Source organism: Thalassophryne amazonica, chromosome 6 (assembly GCF_902500255.1).
Source record: "Thalassophryne amazonica chromosome 6, fThaAma1.1, whole genome shotgun sequence".
Classification (NCBI taxonomy): domain Eukaryota; kingdom Metazoa; phylum Chordata; class Actinopteri; order Batrachoidiformes; family Batrachoididae; genus Thalassophryne; species Thalassophryne amazonica.
The window spans coordinates 128,718,542-128,744,675 of NC_047108.1; the positions used below are offsets into that span (position 1 = coordinate 128,718,542).

The window sequence follows — 26,134 nt, forward strand, 5'->3', positions numbered from 1 at the left end:
ACTTTATATAGGCTTTGAAGTATTACTGTTAGCAGGATTATGTCAAAACTACTGCACAGATTTTGACAAGGTTTTTAACACAGATACATATTAGGCCATGGAAGACTCCATTAAATTTTGAAGGTGATCTGGATCTGGATCCAAATTCTGGATAAAGATTTCACTTTATATAGTCTTTGAAGGATTACCTCAAAACTACTTGATGGATTCTCACCAAATCTGCACCACAGACAGATGTTAGGCCATGGAAGACTCCACTGAATTTTAGAGGTGATCCAGATCCAGATTGGTGGACGTCGGAAATGACTCTTGTTTACATTGTGCCCTGAACCAGTGTTGTAGACCGAACAGTCCCCTTAAATATTGGTCCCTCCTGATGACGCGGTTTATCACCTCGTTCCTGCTTCAAACTGCCTCCAGTCATCATCTGTCTCAGCGACAGATATCTGAAGCTTTTAAATAATCATTTCCACATAAATTCAGCATTATTTCATCATAAAAGATGAGGAGGAAGCGATCAGAGAGCCACAACTAAATTAGCTGATGCATCACTGCACATCGGACATTTCAAAGCATCACAGAATTTTGCCTCATTTCTGCTTAAAACTGACTTTAGAATGATTTAAGAGGTTTTACCTTTATCATCTGTTGGTTAATAATCACATTAATCCATTTGATTGCTTTGGGTGAAGAGACTCCATCTGCTGTGGTCCGAAATGATGTGTGCACAGATGCAAAAGGCGGACTGATTTTTAGGGGCGGACCATTTGGTCTGCGACACTGGAACTCTGCTGAAACTGACCTCTCTGGTGATTCATGGACAGCAAGATGGTGCGAGATTCACAACTGTGAAACAGTGAATGAAGCTTTTTAGTGAAGCCTGGCATTCACAGTTTCAACATCAAACACTTAAACGAGACGTTTCTGTGTAGGCTCTCAGTTGTCCAGGTGGTTTCCATAGTAGAGAAGCTTGAATCTTCGACTGGACTGGGTTGCTTGACGCGAGGACGTTTCGCTTCAAATCGCAGAAGCTTCCTCAGCTAAAATTCTTGCTCTGGAAGTCTGACTTCTGTCTGACTCTTGTAGAGAAGAATAAAACAGAAGCCAACAAAAGCTGGAGTTTTAAACCTAACCAGACCCCTCCTACTGAGAGGCAGACTGCTATAGGCTAGTGACTAAACAATAGCTCTAATTAGCAACTATTGTGCTCTAGTTAGCACCCTCCTAATGGCAGGACAGCTGTCCCTCTAATGATGGGATGGATGCCTTTCTGATGGCTCCCTTGATGACGTGAATGACTCATTACCATGAACAAAAGACTGAAACTCCTTTGACCTGAGTACCCCATTGTAAACAGGGGATAAAGTGTGTCTCAGACCCCCCTCCCTGGTTAAGGCTGGGTTTCAAACGTTTCACAAAGAATGCCTCCTTGACCCCTCTCTCAAACCATTTCTTCTCTCTGGCTAATATTTTAACTTCCTTGTCCTCAAATGTGTGGTTAGTGTCTTTAAGGTGGAGATGAACTGCAGACTGAGGTCCACTGGCGACCTCTCTGCGGTGCTGGTATAGCCTTTTGTGTAAAGGTTGCTTCATTTCACCTATGTAGTGTTTGTTACAGTTTTCCTGACATCTGATAGAATACACTACATTGCTCTGTTTGTAACTAGGGATCCTGTCCTTAGGGTGAACTAAATTCTGTCTCAAGGTGTTAACCGGTTTAAAGTAAACTGGGATTTTGTGCTGTCTGAAGATCCTCTGTAGTTTTTCCCCTACTCCTGCTAAATAAGGGAGAGACACTCCTGTTCTTCTTGTCTCCGTCTCCTGTCTATCTGGTCTCTTTGTTCTCTGGGACTTCTGCACTTTGTCACTTAAACGAGACAGTTTAATCTCATCGTATCAAACATCATTCTGTGACATTTTTCCTTTGGCCAGCTTTCCTTTTTATTACCAACGATAAAACTGCAGCTCGCTGCCCCAAACTACACTAGCAAGGTGCTATGAAACACTGGTTCATAACACAGTTGTTGATAACTTGCTCATGCTTTCTCAGGACACTACAGGTACGTAAAATACATGTCCTTTTTATTTGTAGCATTTTCTTTCTTACAGGAGGTATGTATTCAGCGTTTATGAGAAAGATATTTAATGCTATGCAATAAGTCATTTCATTTGTACCCCGCTGAAAAAAACACCCATCCGCAAATTTAGGTCTGACAGCTGGATCTGATTAACGCAGCCGGTCTGCTCTGTGTGAGCCTGATCCTGTCAGATCTCAGAAACTAAGCAGTGTGGGCCCTGGTTAGGACTTGGATGGGAGACCTCTTCTGAACACCAGGGGCTCTGTGTGTGTGTGTGTGTGTGTGTGTGTTTCTCCAGGTTGCATCAGGAAGGGCATCCGGCATAAAACTTGTGCCAAATACCAATGAGGATCTGGCTCTATCTGCTGTGGGGAACCCAAACAAAAATGGGAGCAGCCAAAACGACGATGACAACAACATCTGGATCTGATTAACAGGCTGGTTCAGGTACCACAGTTGTAATACTTAAACACACCTAACAAAAAAAAAAAAAGCATCTTACTGACATCAGTGTGTGTGAGAGAGTGGGTAAATGTGAGGCATCATTGTAAAGTGTTTTGCCTATATGCACCTGAAAGCATAAGAGAAATACGATCCATTCACACATTTGCTGGAAACAGGCAGAAATTAAGTAATACTGTGCTTTCCAAAATAAAAAGTCCAAATGAGTATCTGCACTCTGGAAACTCGGCAGGAAAAAAACATAAATTAAATAAAAAACAAAACAAAACAAAACTATGATTTCAAAAGGCCAAAGCTGCTATAAATAAGCAGGTCAGGGAGCAGACACTGGCACCACATGATACAACCACCACACCATGTAACCACCTTGGGTCCTGGATGGTAACCACCTAGGCAGACAACCAGTCCATTACTACCACTCAAAAGTAACCATCAATCTGCTGCAGCCAGAAATAAGCAACCTGGCAGAACAGTTCTTTTCAATTTAAGGAGACAGTCACAGAAATGGGTCATTTCTGAAACCTCAAACTGTTTTATTACCTCCATCAAAGAAAGAGGCTGTTTTCACTGACCTCTGCCTGTTTGTCACACTGTTAGCTTGTTAGCCGTGGTTAGCTTTGAAACTACAGCTTCGGCTTCACATCGTGACATCTGGTAATTAGTAGAGAATCTGCACCTGTTTATTCTGCACCATAAAAAAGGCGTTTAAGGACCAAAAGGCATTAAATGTGAACTGGAACAGGAGTGAGAGTGGAATAAGATCTAGATGAACAGTTTACCTTGTCCAGTTTTGCCTCAATCTCCACCACCTCAGTCTCCACTTCATCGATATTTGCCCTGAGGAGAAACAAAAAAGCGAGAAAGTATAAGTACATGAGAGAAGAGAAGGCCTCCGTGTAACGTATGAGCGTGTCATGTGTGCCACTGGAACGCTGCCATCCTGCAGTGTGTCTGTGGTTTCCCACGTCTTCACGGACGCCCTCCATAAATCTCTGAGTGATGGAGGACTTTTGCTCGGTCGAGTCCAGACTCGTTGACTTTGGGCGCTGCGCCGAGCCAGTGTGAAGTGAGCGAGACGTTCTGGGAGCAGCGCAGCTCCGTCAAAACAAAGTGACGGACGGTGTCTCTCACCAGTCAGGCCAACACAGCTGGCTCGCCGCGGAGCCCGGTCCACCTACCCATCGTCATCAGCGGCACCGCCGCACCCGGGGGAGAGGCGCGAGTTACACCCACGGGCCACAGCTGGCTGACGTAGATCCCTAACAAACACTGCCGCCACATTTTTCTCTGATTGATGTCAGAGAGGAGCGAGAGGGTCACGTCCTGATCGACGGCCAACGTCTTTACACTGGTTTGCTGCTCATGTTACTGCTGCAGAGCGAGAACTCAAAAACCCCTTTTCCACAGATGCTGCTGGTTCCACAAAACCCCTCTTCAGCCAAGAAGAAGAAAAACGAAGGAAGGACAAAAGTTCCCACACTGGTTTTTTCAGCTTCAGAAATGTGCTGATCTCTGGCACCCGTGATGTCACAGGTCAGGCAGCAGGAAGCGCCTTGTTCTTGTTGTTGTTGCTTGAGCAGCTTCAAGACAGCGAGCAGCAAAGCAACACCCAACGTTCAAATTTGGTGTTTTTAGAAGGAAAAAAAAAAGCTCAATCAATGCAATGCACGTCAAAATAAATGCACAAATACATTAGTGACGGCACAGTGCACAAGAGAACCGATGTCACTGACCAAACACCCCCCCCCCCCCCCCCAAAAAAAAAAAAAAAATCGGTCCGCCCTGCCTTCACTGCACATTTGTCATTTGGGACCACAGCAGCTCATCTGTGACTGACTCTCTACACCCAAAGCGATCAGAAGGAATAATGGGATTATTAACCATCAGATGACAATATAAAACCTCTTAACGATTCCCTTATTGGTCCTTCAGAGTGGCCGTTGTTTTTGGGGGCGTTTGTCAGAAAAATGATCATTTCTCTATAATGATTACAGATCCTGCAGCGCAGCTTTGTTTTGAACCTTGAACCAATGAAGCAGTGCTTCGATCTTCGATCTGCTGCTTCGTTGTTTTTTTTTGTTTTATTTCGCTTTATTTTAATTTTTCCCTGCTAAAACCCCAAAGAGCATATGTCTATGAGTAATATTTACCTTTTTTTATGTTAAACTGACCTGTTGTGGTCTCCTGAAACAGTTGATAGATGGATTTTATAACTTAAAAAAGGGACCAATGCTAACGCATTAGCATGTCTATGGCATTTTCAATGTTAAAGTTAGCATTAAGCCGAGTCATTATCAAGCGTCCCTCCCCAGCACACAAAGGATTCTGGGATACTCCAAAATCGTGAATAGCGGAGGCTCGGAGGCCTTTACAGTGACATCATCAATGTGCTGCCGTGTGAGGAGCTGAGCTGCACAGAAACACCAGACCCGGTGCCACAAGGGGGCGTTTGGGGGTGACGCCCCTTCACGTCATCAACCTCGCCCTCTCGAATGTGAGAGTTATCAAAAAGAAAAAGAAAAAGAAAGAAAAAGAAATACTGGAAAATATAGTGCCTCGCAGTTTCGCGGATTTTTTTAGTCCAATTTTGCATGCTTTTTTTTTTTTAAACAGCGCATTGTGCTCTGCGTCCTCATCAAACAGGCCGGTGTTCTGTCGAGATGACGGGACACCTGTTGCTGCACCACGAAGGGAGAGTACGCGAATTGTGTTCTGCCTGTCTGTTTATAAGAATCTTCTTGCCCAGAAGAAAAAAAGAGTGTCAACAACTACCCATAACTGTGTTCTTCACTCAGAAAAAGACACCTGTAGCGAGGTTTAAGAGGAAAAAGGCGCAACAGTGGCGCAGCGCCAGGACGAAGAGGCGCGATCAGAGGAACTGTGAAATACTGGTCAGTCACTATTAATAATTTCTTATGTGTCCGACCTCGTTCGTTGATCGTTAAAATTAAATTCGTTAGTTCTAAATGCCATCATAATTATTTATAGGAAAATGTTCTATTTTTATTTCTCAAACAAATGTTTGGGCCTGAAAACAGGTTGGTCTTATTTTTCTACTAAGGTTTGAACTTTGAGAGTGTTTACACACGAGAGAAAAGTGAGAAAATGTTCATGCCTGATTGAGAAAGTGTATAAAGTGTGTAGTGAGGGGTTTTACAGCCTTAAAACGTCTATAATAATTGTAAAAAATAACGCTGTCTACTTCACGGATTTCGCCTATCGCGGGCTATTTTTAGAACATAACTCCCGCGATAAATGAGGGACCACTGTACATCTACATGAAAGGTTTATCTTTGACCCGTTGTGTGACTGTCATGCCCAGTTGCGCTGTGTTTGTGCTTGTGATGGAGGGCTGTATGTGGGGTTAATCTACTGTCTCGTGTCGTTTCTCAGATCAGTTGTTGGTTTGGTTTTGTGGTATGTAGGAGATCCCTTGACCGAGGGTCTATACGTTCAAATAATAATTAAAAAATACTGTCATCACTCTTTACTCTCAGTCAGTCTCTTACAACGGTGTAGCCGAAATACACAAGCTTTCTAGGAGTGCACCCAATTCATTACACATTCTCAGAGGCAGGTACCCTCCCGTGCGCACTTTTTTTTGTGTGTGTGTGTGGGGGGAGGGTGATAAACTCATCGCCCCCTTAATATTTTTTTCTGGTGCCGGGCCTGAGAAACACCCAGATAAAACACTAAGATGTGATACGAAGCCAAAAAGTGCTTCTCCTGTGTTTTCTGGTCCTGTGTCCAGCAGTGCAGAAGGAAAAAAATAAAGAAACAAAAAGACTCTCAGATTCTGTTATGGGATCTGACACCACGTCCAGCTGCTCGGCTCGTAGCGGTCAGGCTGGCGAGGACTGGCGCTGTGTTGGCAGGAACGCGCCATGAGTAGCTTTTCATTAAAGCAGCATTCCTCTCCCTCACTTTCTACCTTTTATTTTTATAAAATCAAAGCACCACCTGCAGCATCTGTGTGAGGAGACGAGTGTCTGCGGCTAATATCTGTAAAGGCTGGCAGGGCGTTAAAACCTGCACCCTCTCTCTGGCTTCGGCTGGATTAGCCCGCTTGGCCAGCGTGCAGCGAGTCAAGAGGACGAGGGCAGATGAGCACGTGCTCATCTCAGACCGTACGAGTGTGGAAAATATGCAACAAAAGCTGGTGCAGAATGTAAACATATGGTGCATTACAGAAATAATTAACAGCACATTATTCCACATGTGGACACCGGAACGTCCTGAACCACACCCGGGAATAATGTGGCAGCAAGAAAGGCGGATTTCCCTGCTGATGTCATTCCTCAAAACGCTCTTTTAACTCGATAATGCGGAGCTTAACGGGATGCTGCTTTTTGAGGAGAATGTAACAGGAAATGTGACACATAAATACAAAGACATTTTATGATGAACACCCAAAGACACAACCCTGTTAAATATCAAACACTGGCGAGTCTTTACGTCCACGGTATCTTTGATTTGACGCTTGTTGAGACCTCCAGGAAAGTTTTAATATTTTTAGAACAATCTTATTTGACTACGTCTACTGAAATGTGCGCCCAGTGGACCCCAGGCTTTAGGCTCATGACTTCCACGTCTATCTGAACGGATGCACATAGTGCCCTCAGGCCTGTCGCCACAGCAACCACATTGTAAATGGGCTTCAAAGGTCCCCGATGAGTCTGTGAGTTGACCCTTATTCACACTGCAAGGGGCCGAGCAGCTAAGTAGATAATGACACGACTTAAAACGAGGCTGGTGACAAGAGATGTCCATTAAAAACTCATAAACAGCAGTACATCCCGCCACAGTCGACCCATCATCTAATACATCTAATCACTGCGTGCCACAAATCTATAAATAGACACACTCTAAAATCACTAATCTGTGCCCATTTGAGGGCAGGATTAGTGTGGACTCGTTTATCTGACAGTGAGGAGTAAAAACATAATAAACATGGGGATTGTGCTGAACAACACAGAGTGCTGACGGGGCGGACGGGGAAATTTCTGAGGTTCTGTTTACTAGCCTACTTTAATTTCTCTGGACTTCATGTTAACGCCTCATGTCGTAATTGAAATCACATGATGCCACAAATTCCACTCCAACAGATCAGTTTCAAAACATTTGGAAATTTAGCAGTGACACAAGAAATCTTTGATCAAGCTCAAAAAAAGGTGACCTCTTACAACCCCAGTTCCAATGAAGTTGGGATGTTGTATAAAATGTAAATAAAAACAGAATCCAATGATTTTCAAATCCTCTTCAACCTATATTCAGTTGAATACACCACAAAGACAAGATATTTAATGTTCAAACTAATAAACTTTATTGTTTTTGTGCAAATATTTGCTCATTTTCAAAATGGATGCCTGCAACATGTTTCTAAAAAGTTGGGACAGTGGTATGTTTCCCACTGTGTTACATCACCTTTCCTTCTAACAACACTCAATAAGCGTTTGGGAACTGAGGACACTAATTGTTGAAGCTTTGTAGGTGGAATTCTTTCCCATTCTTGCTTGATGTACGACTTCAGTTGTTCAACAGTCCGGGGTCTCTGTTGTCGTATTTTGTGCTTCATAATGCGCCACACATTTTCAATGGGCGACAGGTCTGGACTGCAGGCAGGCCAGTCTAGTACCCGCACTCTTTTACTACGAAGCCACGCTGTTGGAACACGTGCAGAATGTGGCTTGACATTGTCTTGATGAAATAAGCAGGGACGTCCCTGAAAAAGACGTTGCTTGGATGGCAGCATGTGTTGCTCCAAAACCTGGATGTACCTTTCAGCATTGATGGTGCCATCACAGATGTGTAAGTTGTCCATGTCATGGACACTAACACACCCCCATACCATCACAGATGTGTAAGTTGTCCATGTCATGGGCACTAACACACCCCCATACCATCACAGATGTGTAAGTTGTCCATGTCATGGGCACTAACACACCCCCATACCATCACAGATGCTGGCTTTTGAACTTTGTGCTGGTAACAATCTGGATGGTCTTTTTCCTCTTTTGTCCAGAGGACACGATGTCCATGATTTCCACTTGTAGATGTAGCGACGAACTGTGTTAACTGACAATGGTTTTCTGAAGTGTTCCTGAGCCCATGCGGTAAGATCCTTTACACAATGATGTTGGTTTTTAAAGCAGTGCCGCCTGAGGGATCAAAGGTCACAGGCATTCAATGTTGGTTTTTGGCCTTGCCGCTTACATGTAGAAAGTTCTCCAGATTCTCTGAATCTTCTGATTATATTATGGACTGTAGATAATGGAATACCTAAATTCCTTACAACTGAATGTTGAGAAATATTGTTCTTAAACTGTTGGACTATTTTTTTCATGCAGTAGTTCACAAAGTGGTGATCCTCACCCCATCTTTGCTTGTGAACAGCTGAGCCTTTTGGGGATGCTCCTTTTATACCCAATCACGAGTGTCCTCAGTTCTTAAACGCTTATTGAGTGTTGTTAGAAGGAAAGGTGATGTAACACAGTGGTAAACATACCACTGTTCCAGCTTTCAAGATTCCAGATTCAAGAGAATTTTATTGTCATATGCACATAGGAACATGTTCCCTGCACAATGAAATGTGTCTACTGCATTTAACCCATCCTAATTGCCAGTTAGGAGCAGAAGTCGCCTTTAGGCACCCGGGGACCAGCTCCAGATGTACATCCCTGCCTTGGTCAACAGCAGGGCTGAGCAAACCATAACCGGCCTCATGACAACAGACGACACACACGTAACACATAACACACATAAGCCGGCCCGGTACATGAACACATATAAAAGCACACACAAGGTAAAGGTTTTGAAACATGTTGCAGGCATCCATTTCAAAATGAGCAAATATTTGCACAAAAACAATAAAGTTTATCAGTTTGAACATTAAATATCTTGTCTTTGTGGTGTATTCAATTGAATATAGTTTGAAGAGGATTTGAAAATCATTGGATTATGTATTTATTTACATTTTACACAACATCCCAACTTCACTGGAATTGGGGTTGTACTAAAGAGTTGGTTTGAGTGTAGGTATTAAATCTATGACTATGGCAACAACTGTACAACTCCTCATTCAGGTGGAGGAGGAGTAACAGGAAGACAGAGGTTTGGAATGAGAGGAACAGCAGTAGTCAGTAAACCAGTATGTCTGGTATTTTTTACTGCAAACTGTTTTTCTTTTATTACTTTCACGTTTGATACTCTGTGTGCTTCTTACGCTGTGTGCTGCTATACAATGCTGCTGGAACCTCAATTTCCCCGAGGGAGTCTTCTCAAGCAATCAATAAAGTTCTGTCTAATCTAATGAAATATAGTCAGTGCAGCTAACGTTGCCCACTTATCACTACCTACAAGCTAGTGCCAACATACAAATTTAATAATATTAAAATTTCACACAATGAATATACAGGAGCGCAGACTTCTAAGATGGTTTAACGTACAACAGACATTCAGCCTGCACATGCGCTAACTCTGACCAACTAGCTTGACAGCTAGTTTTTCAGGATGAACAGAGGCCTTTATTTAACTGAGAATCCACTTTAGACTTATTTCACATGTTAATCTATATTTTAGATATATTTCATCACTGTACTTGTAATATGCATATGTCACAGACATGAATGAGCGAAGCTAGTCAGCATCTCACCGTGTCATTTAGGTCCTTCAGACTTTATTTTAAGTAAATGCTTCAGGGGAGCATTAGCATGGCTAATACTGTTCAGCTTCTGGGGGAGCTCTGCTCCCCTCCCCCAGACCCCCCCGCCTTTTTAAGCATTTTTCATTATTTGCCTCTCATTTGCCTCTTTCAAGTTCAATTCAATTTTTAAATTTATTTTCATTTATATAGCGCCAAATCACAACAGAATTGCCTCAAGGCGCTTCACACAGGTAAGGTCTAACCTTACTAACCCCCAGAGCAACAGTGGTAAGCAAAAACTCCCTCTGAGGAAGAAACCTCAAGCAGACCAGGGCCATGATACAGACACAAACTACAGAACAATTCACAAAACAAATATACAGGAAATGCTGTTGGTGCACAGGACAGGAGGGTCTCCAGCACAAATACCACACCCATCTCTGGATGGAGCTGCACCTTAAACAGAGAGAAAAAACAGAATCAGGCATCAGAAAGACAAAAAAATACAGTATAATTTGTCAGCATTAAACAACAAGAAAAACAGGAAATACTAAGGTGATCGCCGGCCACTAGCCCTAAACTTCACTAAAAGACCCAGAAATTAGGTAAAGTTGAGGCTGCAGCACACTCCGTTTACTAATAAAATGAATTAAAATAGTAAAAAGCGTAAAACAAAACTGCACCAGTATGCTGCCATACGAAAGGGAAAATAAGTGCATCTTAAGTCTGGACTTGAAAATCTCCACAGAACCTGACTGTTTTGTTGATGCAGGGAGATAATTCCACAGAACAGGGGCACGATAAGAGAAAGCTCTTATTCACCCTTGGGACACTCCTGCACCTAGTGCAGCGGATAACTGAAAAAAATGCTTCAAATGGTGATGCAAGTACGTAAGGTTTAATTAGGTCACCTCGTAGGGAGGTGCCAGTCTGTGAACAATTTTATAGACTAGTAGGAGAACCTTAAAATCTGATCTCACTGGGACAGGAAGCCAGTAAAGAGATGCCAAAATGGGTGTAACATGGTCAAACTTTCTGCTTCGTGTCAAAAGTCTGGCTGCAGCATTTTGAACCAGTTGGAGAGCCCTAATACTGGACTGCGGTAAACCAGAAAATAGAAAATTACAGTAGTCCAATCTAAAAGAGATGAACGCATGGATCAGGGTCTCAGCATCAGCCATAGACAGGATGGGACGAATCTTCGCTATATTTCGCAGGTGGAAGAAAGCAGTCCTAGTAATACTCTCTGGAGGAGGTGGCTGAGAGGAGGGTGTTAGCCAAGTTCAAGGACAATTCCTCTCACCCTCTGCACCGGACTGTAGTGGAGCTGAGCAGCTCGTTCAGTGACAGACTGAGGCACCCTCAGTGCAAGAACACGTCGTTCCTCCCTGCTGCTGTCAGACTGTACAGTAACACTGTGAAATAACCACATGCAATAATATATCCACAAATCATGTGCAATAACAACTTGTTTACAAATCCCAGCACTAATGTCACTTTATCACATCTAAACTCCATTTCACATATTGTAAATAAGATGCTCCTATTTTTTAACTCCAATCATGTTTATATATATATATATATAATTATTATTTGTACCTCATTTTCTTATTTTATTGTATTGTTACAAGTATCATTATTATTGCTTATCCTTGCACACACTGTTTGATGAACATTTTCCTCCACTCACACTCATCTTGTGTTTCTTAAGAGCTGACATAACGTGAATTTCTCCACTGTGAGATCAATAAAGTATTATCTTATATCTCTAATGTTGAGGTCAAAGGACAACGTAGGATCAAAAATTACCCAAAGGTTATCCCTTCAGACAGGAAAATGGCTCTTGGGAGCATGACTAAAACCTTTCAGCTTCTGTAGGGCCTCTGCCCCCCCCATACCCCCCACCTAAGTATTTTTCTTTTTTTGCTTTTCAGCTGACCCCCCTAATTACAGCCCTCTTAACCTCCTGCCACTTTAAGCATTTTTTTTTAATTGTAGATGTAAATTAATATTCAAAGTTTTCAGCTAGTTGACAGTAGGGCTGCACAATATGGACAAATTATCGTATCTCAATATTGTTATATAAATTGTCATGTAAATGTCACTTAGCAGGACTCTGCAGGACTGTTTTGCTAAAACAGACTGGGATGTGTTTAGAACCGCGGCCATCCAGGAGGATTCTTCTGTTAGCGTAGTAGAATATGCTGAGTATGTATCTGGGTATATCAGCACCTGTGTTGAGAACATCATACCCACCATACAAGTCAAGAAGTTCCCCAACAAGAAGCCCTGGATTAATACCGAGGTATTGCGCTTACTGCGTGCTCGCACTGCTGCATTTAAATCTGGCAACGAGGCTGAGCGCAAAGCCGCACAATATAGACTGAAGAGGGCCATAAGAGCGGCCAAGAGGCAGCATAGAGAGAAGACAGAGAACTTCTACTCCAATGCTGACCCCAGGAGGATGTGGCAAGGTCTGAACCACATCTCAGACTTCAGAACTGGCTCCAGGACTACCACCATCAGCTCTTCAGACAGCCTCCTGGAAGACCTCAATGTGTTCTACTCACGCTTTGAGAGCTCCACCTCCACCTGTACCACATCCATAGATCATACACACACTTCGGCTGCCCAACCTCCCTCCTCCCCTCTCGTTATCACACCAGCCCAGGTACACAGAGCACTGAGGAGTATTCGGCTCCGGAAAGCTGTTGGCCCAGATAACATACCTGGTCGTGCCCTCAGAGCATGTGCCAACGAGCTGACTGACGTTCTTACCTCCATCGTCAACCTTTCCCTCAGTCAATGCACTGTTCCCACCTGCTACAAGACCACCACCATCATCCCCCTACCCAAGAAGAACCCCCCATCTTGCCTGAATGACTATAGGCCAGTAGCACTCACTCCAATCATTATGAAGTGTTTCGAGAGAGTGGTACTGTCATACATTCAGGGCTGCATACCGGACATCACAGACCCCCTGCAGTACGCTTACAGGCACAACAGGTCAACCTCGGATGCCATTGCCGCCGCCCTGCACGCTTCCCTCTCCCACCTGGAAAATAAAGACTCTTACATCAGAGTACTTTTCATTGACTACAGCTCTGCTTTCAACACGGTCATCCCTCACAAACTCACCTACAAATTGTCTGCCCTTGGACTCCACCCCACCCTCTGTGACTGGCTTCTGGACTTTCTGACTGGCAGACCACAGTCTGTCAAGATTGGGAATAGGACCTCAGCCAGCATCACCACCAACATCGGTACCCCGCAGGGCTGCGTCCTCAGCCCTATTCTCTACACCCTCTTCACCTACGACTGTGCCGCCTCTCACCCCGACAACACCATCATAAAGTTTGCTGACGACACTGCTGTGATTGGACGCATCACCGGCGGAGACGAAGCAGCTTACAGGAGGGAGGTGGAAGGCCTGGTGACATGGTGTGGAGTCAACAACCTCACCCTGAACACAGATAAAACCAAGGAAATGATAGTGGACATGAGGAGGGAGAGGGAACCTCATCAGCCACTGTCTATCCAAGGACGCGAGGTGGAGAGAGTGAGCAGCTTTAAATATCTGGGGGTCCACATCAGTAGTGACCTCACTTGGACACTCAACACCACACAGGTGGTAAAGAAGGCTCAGCAGTGGCTGTACTTTCTGAGGAGGCTGAGGAAATTTGGCATGTCACCCAAGATTCTCAGCAACTTCTACAGCTGCATCATTGAGTCCATTCTCACCACCTCGATTACTGCGTGGTATGGCAGCTCAACGGTGAATGACCGCAAACGCCTGCAGAGAGTAGTGAAGACCGCATCAAAGATCACGAAGACGCCACTACCATCTCTGCAGAGCATCTACCATCGGAGAGTCCACAACAGAGCTGCCGCCATCATAAAAGACCCTACACATCCCCAACATGGACTGCTCACACTGCTGCCTTCAGGACGGAGGTTCAGGAGTGTGAAATGCAAAACCACCCGCTTCAAAAACTCTTTCTACCCCACTGCCATCAGACTGCTGAATGCTGCTAAGGACTGAGCAGACCCCCTGGGGTCACTTCACACTGTTACTGCACCTTACTGTTACTTTACTGTTAACTGTTAATACTTGAATCTTGCTATTTGCACATTATTTCATTTCACTTCATACTGTAACTGCACCTTTATTGTTACTTTACTGTTAATTGTTAATATTTGAATCTAGCTATTTGCACATTAACTCATCAATACCGTACAGTCAATGTAGCACACTACTGCACATTTATGTACATAGGATATATATATATATATATATATTTTTTTTAATGCTTATTTTTTTAATGTCTATTTGACTATTATTATAGACACCCGGTGAGAGCAGCAAAGAAGAGAATTTCATTGCACAGGGAAATACGTTTCTTACTGTACATATGACAATAAACCTTTTGAACTTTGAACTTATATATCAATCAATCAATCAATTTTTTTTTATATAGCGCCAAATCACAACAAACAGTTGCCCCAAGGCGCTTTATATTGCAAGGCAAGGCCATACAATAATTATGTAAAACCCCAACGGTCAAAACGACCCCCTGTGAGCAAGCACTTGGCTACAGTGGGAAGGAAAAACTCCCTTTTAACAGGAAGAAACCTCCAGCAGAACCAGGCTCAGGGAGGGGCAGTCTTCTGCTGGGACTGGTTGGGGCTGAGGGAGAGAACCAGGAAAAAGACATGCTGTGGAGGGGAGCAGAGATCGATCACTAATGATTAAATGCAGAGTGGTGCATACAGAGCAAAAAGAGAAAGAAACAGTGCATCATGGGAACCCCCCAGCAGTCTACGTCTATAGCAGCATAACTAAGGGATGGTTCAGGGTCACCCGATCCAGCCCTAACTATAAGCTTTAGCAAAAGGAAAGTTTTAAGCCTAATCTTAAAAGTAGAGAGGGTGTCTGTCTCCCTGATCTGAATTGGGAGCTGGTTCCACAGGAGAGGAGCCTGAAAGCTGAAGGCTCTGCCTCCCATTCTACTCTTACAAACCCTAGGAACTACAAGTAAGCCTGCAGTCTGAGAGCGAAGCGCTCTATTGGGGTGATATGGTACTACGAGGTCCCTAAGATAAGATGGGACCTGATTATTCAAAACCTTATAAGTAAGAAGAAGAATTTTAAATTCTATTCTAGAATTAACAGGAAGCCAATGAAGAGAGGCCAATATGGGTGAGATATGCTCTCTCCTTCTAGTCCCCGTCAGTACTCTAGCTGCAGCATTTTGAATTAACTGAAGGCTTTTAGGGAACTTTTAGGACAACCTGATAATAATGAATTACAATAGTCCAGCCTAGAGGAAATAAATGCATGAATTAGTTTTTCAGCATCACTCTGAGACAAGACCTTTCTGATTTTAGAGATATTGCGTAAATGCAAAAAAGCAGTCCTACATATTTGTTTAATATGCGCTTTGAATGACATATCCTGATCAAAAATGACTCCAAGATTTCTCACAGTATTACTAGAGGCCAGGGCAATGCCATCCAGAGTAAGGATCTGGTTAGACACCATGTTTCTAAGATTTGTGGGGCCAAGTACAATAACTTCAGTTTTATCTGAGTTTAAAAGCAGGAAATTAGAGGTCATCCATGTCTTTATGTCTGTAAGACAATCCTGCAGTTTAGCTAATTGGTGTGTGTCCTCTGGTTTCATGGACAGATAAAGCTGGGTATCATCTGCGTAACAATGAAAATTTAAGCAATACCGTCTAATAATACTGCCTAAGGGAAGCATGTATAAAGTGAATAAAATTGGTCCTAGCACAGAACCTTGTGGAACTCCATAATTAACCCTAGTCTGTGAAGAAGATTCCCCATGTACATGAACAAATTGTAATCTATTAGACAAATATGATTCAAACCACCGCAGCGCAGTGCCTTTAATACCTATGGCATGCTCTAATCTCTGTAATAAAATTTTATGGTCAACAGTATCAAAAGCAGCACTGAGGTCTAACAGAACAAGCACAGAGATGAGTCCACTGTCCGAGGCCATAAGAAGATCATTTGTAACCTTCACTAATGCTGTTTCTGTACTATGATGAATTCTAAAACCTGACTGAAACTCTTCAAATAGACCATTCCTCTGCAGATGATCAGTTAGCTGTTTTACAACTACCCTTTCAAGAATTTTGAGAGAAAAGGAAGGTTGGAGATTGGCCTATAATTAGCTAAGATAGCTGGGTCAAGTGATGGCTTTTTAAGTAATGGTTTAATTACTGCCACCTTAAAAGCCTGTGGTACATAGCCAACTAACAAAGATAGATTGATCATATTTAAGATCGAAGCATTAAATAATGGTAGGGCTTCCTTGAGCAGCCTGGTAGGAATGGGGTCTAATAAACATGTTGATGGTTTGGATGAAGTAACTAATGAAAATAACTCAGACAGAACAATCGGAGAGAATGAGTCTAACCAAATACCGGCATCACTGAAAGCAGCCAAAGATAACGATATGTCTTTGGGATGGTTATGAGTAATTTTTTCTCTAATAGTTAAAATTTTGTTAGCAAAGAAAGTCATGAAGTCATTACTAGTTAAAGTTAATGGAATACTCAGCTCAATAGAGCTCTGACTCTTTGTCAGCCTGGCTACAGTGCTGAAAAGAAACCTGGGGTTGTTCTTATTTTCGTCAATTAGTGATGAGTAGAAAGATGTCCTAGCTTTACGGAGGGTTTTTTTTATAGAGCAACAGACTCTTTTTCCAGGCTAAGTGAAGATCTTATAAATTAGTGAGACGCCATTTCCTCTCCAACTTACGGGTTATCTGCTTTAAGCTACGAGTTTGTGAGTTATACCACGGAGTCAGGCACTTCTGATTTAAAGCTCTCTTTTTCAGAGGAGCTACAGCATCCAAAGTTGTCTTCAATGAGGATGTAAAACTATTGACGAGATACTCTATCTCACTTACAGAGTTTAGGTAGCTACTCTGCACTGTGTTGGTATATGGCATTAGAGAACATAAAGAAGGAATCATATCCTTAAACCTAGTTACAGCGCTTTCTGAAAGACTTCTAGTGTAATGAAACTTATTCCCCACTGCTGGGTAGTCCATCAGAGTAAATGTAAATGTTATTAAGAAATGATCAGACAGCAGGGAGTTTTCAGGGAATACTGTTAAGTCTTCTATTTCCATACCATAAGTCAGAACAAGATCTAAGATATGATTAAAGTGGTGGGTGGACTCATTTACTTTTTGAGCAAAGCCAATAGAGTCTAATAATAGATTAAATGCAGTGTTGAGGCTGTCATTCTCAGCATCTGTGTGGATGTTAAAATCGCCCACTATAATTATCTTATCTGAGCTAAGCACTAAGTCAGACAAAAGGTCTGAAAATTCACAGAGAAACTCGCAGTAATGACCAGGTGGATGATAGATAACAACAAATAAAACTGGTTTTTGGGACTTCCAATTTGGATGGACAAGACTAAGAGTCAAGCTTTCAAATGAATTAAAGCTCTGTCTGGGTTTTTGATTAATTAATAAGCTGGAATGGAAGATTGCTGCTAATCCTCCGCCCCGGCCCGTGCTACGAGCATTCTGACAGTTAGTGTGACTCGGGGGGTGTTGACTCATTTAAACTAACATATTCATCCTGCTGTAACCAGGTTTCTGTAAGGCAGAATAAATCAATATGTTGATCAATTATTATATCATTTACCAACAGGGACTTAGAAGAGAGAGACCTAATGTTTAATAGACCACATTTAACTGTTTTAGTCTGTGGTGCAGTTGAAGGTGCTATATTATTTTTTCTTTTTGAATTTTTATGCTTAAATAGATTTTTGCTGGTTATTGGTAGTCTGGGAGCAGGCACCATCTCTACAGGGATGGGGTAATGAGGGGATGGCAGGGGAGAGAAGCTGCAGAGAGGTGTGTAAGACTACAACTCTGCTTCCTGGTCCCAACCCTGGATAGTCACGGTTTGGAGGATTTAAGAAAATTGCCCAGATTTCTAGAAATGAGAGCTGCTCCATCCAAAGTGGGATGGATGCCGTCTCTCCTAACAAGACCAGGTTTTCCCCAGAAGCTTTGCCAATTATCTATGAAGCCCACCTCATTTTTTGGACACCACTCAGACAGCCAGCAATTCAAGGAGAACATGCGGCTAAACATGTCACTCCCGGTCTGATTGGGGAGGGACCCAGAGAAAACTACAGAGTCCGACATTGTTTTTGCAAAGTTACACACCGATTTAATGTTAATTTTAGTGACCTCCGATTGGCGTAACCGGGTGTCATTACTGCCGACGTGAATTACAATCTTACCAAATTTACGCTTAGCCTTAGCCAGCAGTTTCAAATTTCCTTCAATGTCGCCTGCTCTGGCCCCCGGAAGACAATTGACTATGGTTGCTGGTGTCGCTAACTTCACATTTCTCAAAACAGAGTCGCCAATAACCAGAGTTTGATCCTCGGCGGGTGTGTCGCCGAGTGGGGAAAAACGGTTAGAAATGTGAACGGGTTGGCGGTGTACACGGGGCTTCTGTTTAGAACTACGCTTCCTCCTCACAGTCACCCAGTCAGCCTGCTTTCCCGGCTGCTCGGGATCTGCCAGGGGGGAACTAACGGCGGCTAAGCTACCTTGGTCCACACCGACTACAGGGGCCTGGCTAGCTGTAGAATTTTCCACGGCGCGGAGCCGAGTCTCCAATTCGCCCAGCCTGGCCTCCAAAGCTACGAATAAGCTACACTTATTACACGTACCATTACTGCTAAAGGAGGCCGAGGAGTAACTAAACATTTCACACCCAGAGCAGAAAAGTGTGGGAGAGACAGGAGAAGCCGCCATGCTAAATCGGCTAAGAGCTAGTAGCTGCGCTAAGCTAGCGGATTCCTAAAAACACGCAAAGTGAATAATGTGTAAATAATTTAGAGGTGATTCAGCAGAAGGAGTGCTTTAGTTAAGGCACGTGAAGATTACACTGGGAAACAAATCGTAATCTAGATAACTAGATCAATCTAACTGCGCAGATTAAACAGCTAACAGATACAGAAAAACACCGCTGTGCTCCGGAACAGGAAGTGATACAATACAGCAGTGAGAGCCAACCACCAGTAGAGGCCATATACATGCCGAAATATACATTAATCCATTGGTTCATGATATTGTGACGAAAAGTGCCTCATTTTCATCACGGCAGCATGAATTCATTCTAATCCATTCTGCGATGGCTGCACGAAATGAAAAGTGAAGCGGGGGGTCGGGGTGGTTATGGTTACGGTGGGGGGGGAAGAGTAAGATTAGGTTATGGTTAAGGTTAGGGTTGGGGGTAGGAGTAGGATTAGAAATAGTGAGTTAAAAAACACCCGTCACGTAAATTTGACTCATTTCGTCACGGGAGCATGAAAAAACCCCCACAGACGCTACAGTTTAGCTTGATTTTACCCATGATGCTTTGCCTGGCTGATTTGTAGGCAGTCCTACAAATATGTAGGACTGCCTTTTTGCATTTACGCAATATCTCTAAAATCAGAAAGGTCTTGTCTCAGAGTGATGCTGAAAAACTAATTCATGCATTTATTTCCTCTAGGCTGGACTATTGTAATTCATTATTATCAGGTTGTCCTAAAAGTTCCCTAAAAAGCCTTCAGTTAATTCAGAATGCTGCAGCTAGAGTACTGACGGGGACTAGCAGGAGAGAGCATATCTCACCCATATTGGCCTCTCTTCATTGGCTTCCTGTTAATTCTAGAATAGAATTTAAAATTCTTCTTCTTACTTATAAGGTTTTGAATAATCAGGTCCCATCTTATCTTAGGGACCTCATAGTACCATATCACCCCAATAGAGCGCTTCGCTCTCAGACTGCAGGCTTACTTGTAGTTCCTAGGGTTTGTAAGAGTAGAATGGGAGGCAGAGCCTTCAGCTTTCAGGCTCCTCTCCTGTGGAACCAGCTCCCAATTCAGATCAGGGAGACAGATACCCTCTCTACTTTTAAGATTAGGCTTAAAACTTTCCTTTTCGCTAAGGCTTATAGTTAGGGCTGGATCGGGTGACCCTGGACCATCCCTTGGTTATGCTGCTTTAGACGTAGATTGTGGGGGGGTTCCCATGATGCACTGTTTCTTTCTCTTTTTGCTCTGTATGCATCACTCTGTATTTAATCATTAGTGATCGATCTCTGCCCCCCTTCACGGCATGTCTTTTTCCTGGTTTTTTCCCTCAGCCCCAACCAGTCTCAGCAGAAGACTGCCCCTCCCTGAGCCTGGTTCTGCTGGAGGTTTCTTCCTGTTAAAAGGGAGTTTTTCCTTCCCACTGTTGCCAAGTGCTTGCTCATAGGGGGTCGTTTTGACCGTTGGGGTTTTTCATAATTATTGTATGGCCTTGCCTTACAATATGGACCGCCTTGGGGCAACTGTTTGTTGTGATTTGGCGCTATATAAGAAAAAAGTTGATTGATTGGTTGATTGATTTCGACAAACAATATCAAAGTCGTCTATTCACCACACATCAACCGTATGATCTCATGCACTGAAAAGAGCTCCCGCCCTGTTAGCTGGTGGCCATTCATGGTTTCATGCAACTGAACTCTAGCTGTCAGCCAATCAACCACACCCCTCAATATGCACAACTTTATGGCTTAAAATTGCCTAAAGTAATGTGTTTTAACATTTATTTCTGCTGTAAATTTGGATATTTTAACATAATATTTAATATTTTAGCTTTTGGAGCCTGCCTCAAGTGGCTATTTGAGGAACTGCAGCTCTTGGCAGTCCTGCATTTGCTTCATTTTCCAGGAACCGCAGGTTGCCAACTGGGTGTCCCTGAGGATTTGATTCTGGAGGGAGAACTGAGACAGAGCAGCCTAGTGGGTGATTTGTAGTGCAAGCAGGTGGCACGCTGAAGAAGCAGCCAACGAGAGGTCCAGATAGTGACCCCTAAAATACAGCTATGCCTCCCAAATCATCCTCCAGCTGGGGTGCACAGACTACAGCAGACAGTCTCCAGGGAGTGAATTAGGCAGCGACTAAAGCGGCACCATCCCCACGCTCCCTTCACTGTGCCAGCAGTGAAAGGAGGAAACACCAACCAGGAAAAACCAACAAACTGTTCAAAATCGATCTGCAGTTTGTTTTACTCCACCCCTCAATATTGTGAATTTTTACAAAGTGTTTCAACAATCTGTGGAGAGTCTGAGCAATTTGGAGGGCAAGTGTGAAAACAGGGGGTTGGGTGGGGGTGGAATGAGAAGCAAAAGGTTTGGAGACCCAAATGACCCGTCTACGTAAGGATTCCACTGCTTCCTGTCTGGAGAAACGGCACTTTGTCATAATATTGATCGATTTAGTGTCCTAATCGTGGGTGATGAGCACAGCTGAATGTGTGATTGGAGTGAGATCCCAATTATGTCCTCTTCAGCTTCAGTGCACCCCCCTCCCCAACACACACACACACACACACACACACACACACACACACACACACACACACACACACACACACACACACACACACACACACACACACACACACGGTAAGCCCTCTGTGATGTTCCCAGAGACTTCTGAAAAGCTGGTTTGGAGCTAACATGGGACGGCTCCAAATGCCCCCATCTTTGCAACCCTGGAGTGGCCCAACTCTGAGCCAACCAATAAATGGGTAAGGAAGTGGAACATGGGCAAGACCAGCATGAACTGGGTGGGAGGAATGAAGCCCAAACAGATGCACCCATCTCAAAGTTACCAAAGGAGCCAGCCAAGGCTAACAAGGTCATCTGTTTGGATGATTAACATATTTTTTTCAGATTGGGTTGCGGGTCTTATACCCGTGACTGACATTTTGCCTCTATAGCTGTGAAACTACCACTGTAGCTAAAATCACAGAGTTATCAATAATTACTAACAACTGTGCAAACATAAAATGGAAAAAAACAAACAAAACCTAAAGTTCACTCAGTGGAAACACTGGAACACCAACTACTTAGATGGCCCATTAGTACAATTAACCACACAGCAATCTATACTGTCACAGATGCCAACCTCAAATTCAAAGTGACCATGCCACTAAATCACAACTTTATGGCGCAGAATAGTTCTATAAACATTCACCCCCCGTATAGTTGTCATGAACAGTATTTTGTACCAGACTAAGACATGTTTATTTCTGCTGTAAATTTGGATATTTTAGTGCTGGTCTCTATGGGGAGAGACTCACTTTTGGAGACAGCCTCATGTGGCCATTCAAGGAACTGCATGGTTTGGCACTTCAGTCATTCATTGCTGCACTGCTCCTAGGGCCGTCACAAAACCCATCACTTGAAAATATCTCATTTCCCAAACAGGGATTACAACCCAAACAGAATCTCAACTACTACCCAGACTGCAAAACGACTGAGACCCTGCAGCCTCTGAGAGCAACATGCACTCAAACAGTTGGCGCAGCATTTTCAACATCATCCCAAAACAATTATATTGCTCAACTAATGTTTTTAAGGTGCAGGAGTTCATGCATCTGCAGTAATGTTCCTCACAACATATGTTCAAAGTCCGGCCTATTGTTCCCCGATCCAAGGCTTTTATTTCCACTTGAAAGCTCAGACGTGTTCCTCGTGCTTCAACGGGCCTGCTTCTTGTTCACAAACACTCCAGTTTCGCCGCTTTAACCTCAAATGCTCTTCAGTACACATCTGCACTCATGGCTTCATAAATGTGACACATCTGCTGCAGCAGTAATTACTCACTTATGCTTTGACTTTGATGAACTGAAGGACTGAGCATCAAGTGCTCACTGAGGTCCCACTGTGTGTGTGTGCTATTGACAGCGGGGTGGTAATAAATATGTCAGGATAGGTCAGTATGAGGGATGCCTTCGAATCCTCCAAGAAGAGTCCACCATGGACTTGGCTGAGGACAGGGAAGTGTGGGTTGAGCTGCCACCAGACTTGGATAGGAAGTAGAGAATGAATGAATCTCCAACATGAAGATTAGGGTGGTCCTGAAAAACAAACTTCAACTTTTTCAAGATGTTTCATCATTTTTGGTTCCTTTAGGGCAAAAAAATTTAATTGGGTGAAATTTCATGAGATTTGAAAAATATTAACCACTGCTGCCCGCCCCTGTTTTGTGTGACGTGCGAGTGACATTTTGAGTTGTGGACTGGATACATGAGTTCATCAGTGGCAGATTTTGTTACATCTGCCACAGGTGGCATTTTTGAGGCATTCGACATCAACATGGACTTCCTCATCAAGGACCCATCAGAGCTGGAGGACGACCCGTCATTCCAGTCGTCACAGCAGCTCCTGGATCGCATCGCTGCTGTCAATGATTTTTACGGAGTGAGAGGTTGCACTTAACCAGGATCCTAACAAAGGATGAACAGCAGCGCCACCTGCTGAAAGTTGTTGAGTGGCATCAACATCAGTTCCTGAGACGAAGAAAATTGGAACCAAACTCTGCTCCTCATGACTGTTTGTTTTCACCAAGTAGGTGGACAGTCACATGTCATACTTTTTTCTGTCTCCTGTATGGTCAGTTAAAGGAGAAAGGATTGTTGTTCACAAATGGAATACAAACTCAAACAGGTACATTACTACTGCTGGTTTGCACGAATATATGAAAACGTTGCAATTTCCACCCCGCGATCTGCAGTGGTTACCACAGTCAGAATGAAATGAAATTTTGCACAAAACATTTTCATATCAAGATGAACAATTTTGTCATGAAGCATCTTAAGAAAGTCATATTTTTATTTTTGGCATACTGTAGAGGACCGTCGTAATGAAGACACACGGCTGGTTTGTGTGATGTGTTTTTATTTTGGTGTGTGAGTTTTGACGATGGACAGCACTCGGAAATTTTCTGACTGAAAGTGTTATTCTAATAAATGTTATTTCTTTACTCTGCTTTTTTAAAAGATTTTTTTTAAGCATTTAAACTGGTTGTCTTATTTTGTACTGTTGGTCAGGAATTATAGCCCCCCCCCCTTTAAGATTAAAGACGAATCGTATGGAAAGGAAAAGAAAATAGTTGAAGGTCGGTCCCACATCAGAACGCTGTGCAGTAAATGTGGGAACTGGGAGCTGATGTTTTCACTGGAAACTGTTGCAGCCATCTGAGTAAATCCATCATTGGCTCTGAAAATAATCGATGCAGGATGGTCATCTATCATCCTTTCCTTGTTCTCTCAGCCATCTCAGAAGGAGGAGGCGAGCGTGACATCGCAGCTGTTGTGCCAGGTTGGACAAATGTACCCATCATGCCTGCAGGCAGCCTCTGTGAGCTGGGGTCCCTCCCCAGGTGTCAATTTATCTTCGGTGTGCAGAACTCCCAAAGTCATGAACCAGGATGGAATGTCTACATATGGAAGCCAGCTGCGCTCATGTCCGGTCTGACATGGACATTTTACACACACACGAAAATTACCAGAACATCTCATCCGGAACAGTTTCTGGACTGCAAAGAATGGACGGAAATATCAAAAAGGGAATTAAATATGAAAAGACAGTGAAGGAGGAGAGTAAAGGAGCGTCTGGCTGACAGCGTTCCTTCTGACTGCACGATGACCTCTCCAAAATCAACCCTCCTGCTATTATTTTTAGTCAGAAGAAGGGAACTGATCTGGCAGCTGGTTGGGAGCTCAACCTCAGAAGACCTGTCTGCCTGCTCAGGAGAAACATTTGTTCTGTCTGCTCCGGCGGACCGTCCACCTGCCAGCCTCATCGGTCTTATGGTGAACCTCCATGTGCCAAAAAACTGCTACGCATAAATACTCTGGGAACGAGCGTCCAAAAAATATCTAAAAGACATTAAAACAAATCAATAGCCAATCTGGTGTAATAATCCACGAGGCCTTAGCTGAAGAGAAACACATGAGCTTTAATAAAGGATTGACGAATGACTTCCTAAAAAGCAATACAAAGAGCAAGAATGACCCCCAAACCCAAACAATACATACAAACAAACAAACAAAATGCAAAATTCCCTGCACTGAAAACACTGTAGGGTTTGGAAAGCAAGAATTTTAGTAGAGTGGTTGAGTCAGTTAGTCCGTCCCAGTCAGCATGTGTGGACAATGACTAAACCAATAAAGGTTATCATTCTGTAACTCACCAAATCACTACAACTGTGTGCTGGAACACCCCTGGCTGAGCATCAGCCTACCACCATTTTTGAAGAAAATTTGTTCAATTCCCACCCGAAATTAATTTTTTTTAAATTAAAGTTTATTAATCCCCCACCCTATAATAAATTCATTTTGTGAAGCCCAAAACATTGGAAAAAGCAAAACAAAAAATGATGTTTTCACTGTGTTCTCTCTTCTGCACCATACCTGTAACATTTATGTTGAAATATGCTCTTGTTTTGAAAGACTCGTGCAAATAAAAGAAAACAAAACACATAACAGGAAATGTGCCAGGACAGTGATTAGCTTTGTGATGGTTAAGATGGAATTATACTGTGACTGCTTTTATGTTGATGATGCGAGTATGAAGCTTAATGTCCACTGGAAAGCTACAAACAAGTACAGCACTGGTCCACCCCCCCTTGTCAGATTTTCATTGTCAGGGAAATGGCTGAATGATTTGGAGCTTTGTTGCATCAAATTTTTCCAGAAACTGTGAGAAACAGCCAGGTGGAAACCATTCCGAAGATTCAGACAGCTTTCAGGGATAATTCTATGGGGATCACAGATTAAGGAGTGTTACAACCGGTTTAAAGACGGCGCGCAATGGCGGAGGGTGCGCTGCGCTCCGAGCGGCGATCGACAGGCTGAAATGACCAGATCATTTCCAAACTGAACGCTGTGTTGATCCGGGACGTCGTCTGACTACCACAGAAATGGCAGAAGATGTGCACATAGCACTGTTTTGGCACATTCCACTGTTACAGGAGTTTTTGTCATGGAAAGAGGAGCGGAGGAATTTGCCACGGAGCCGCTAATGGTGCGGGATGAAAGCACCTCCGTGTTTGTCTCACA

At 43.3% G+C, this 26,134-nt stretch overlaps 1 protein-coding gene across 1 annotated transcript in view; it reads right to left on the minus strand.

Annotated features, from left to right (window-relative positions):
• Nucleotides 1-26,134, minus strand: part of acap3a (ArfGAP with coiled-coil, ankyrin repeat and PH domains 3a) — a 204,653-nt gene that overhangs the window by 111,879 nt on the left and 66,640 nt on the right. The window contains 1 exon segment of the mRNA XM_034173438.1: nucleotides 3,320-3,377. Coding sequence (XP_034029329.1) covers nucleotides 3,320-3,377 — 58 coding nt within the window.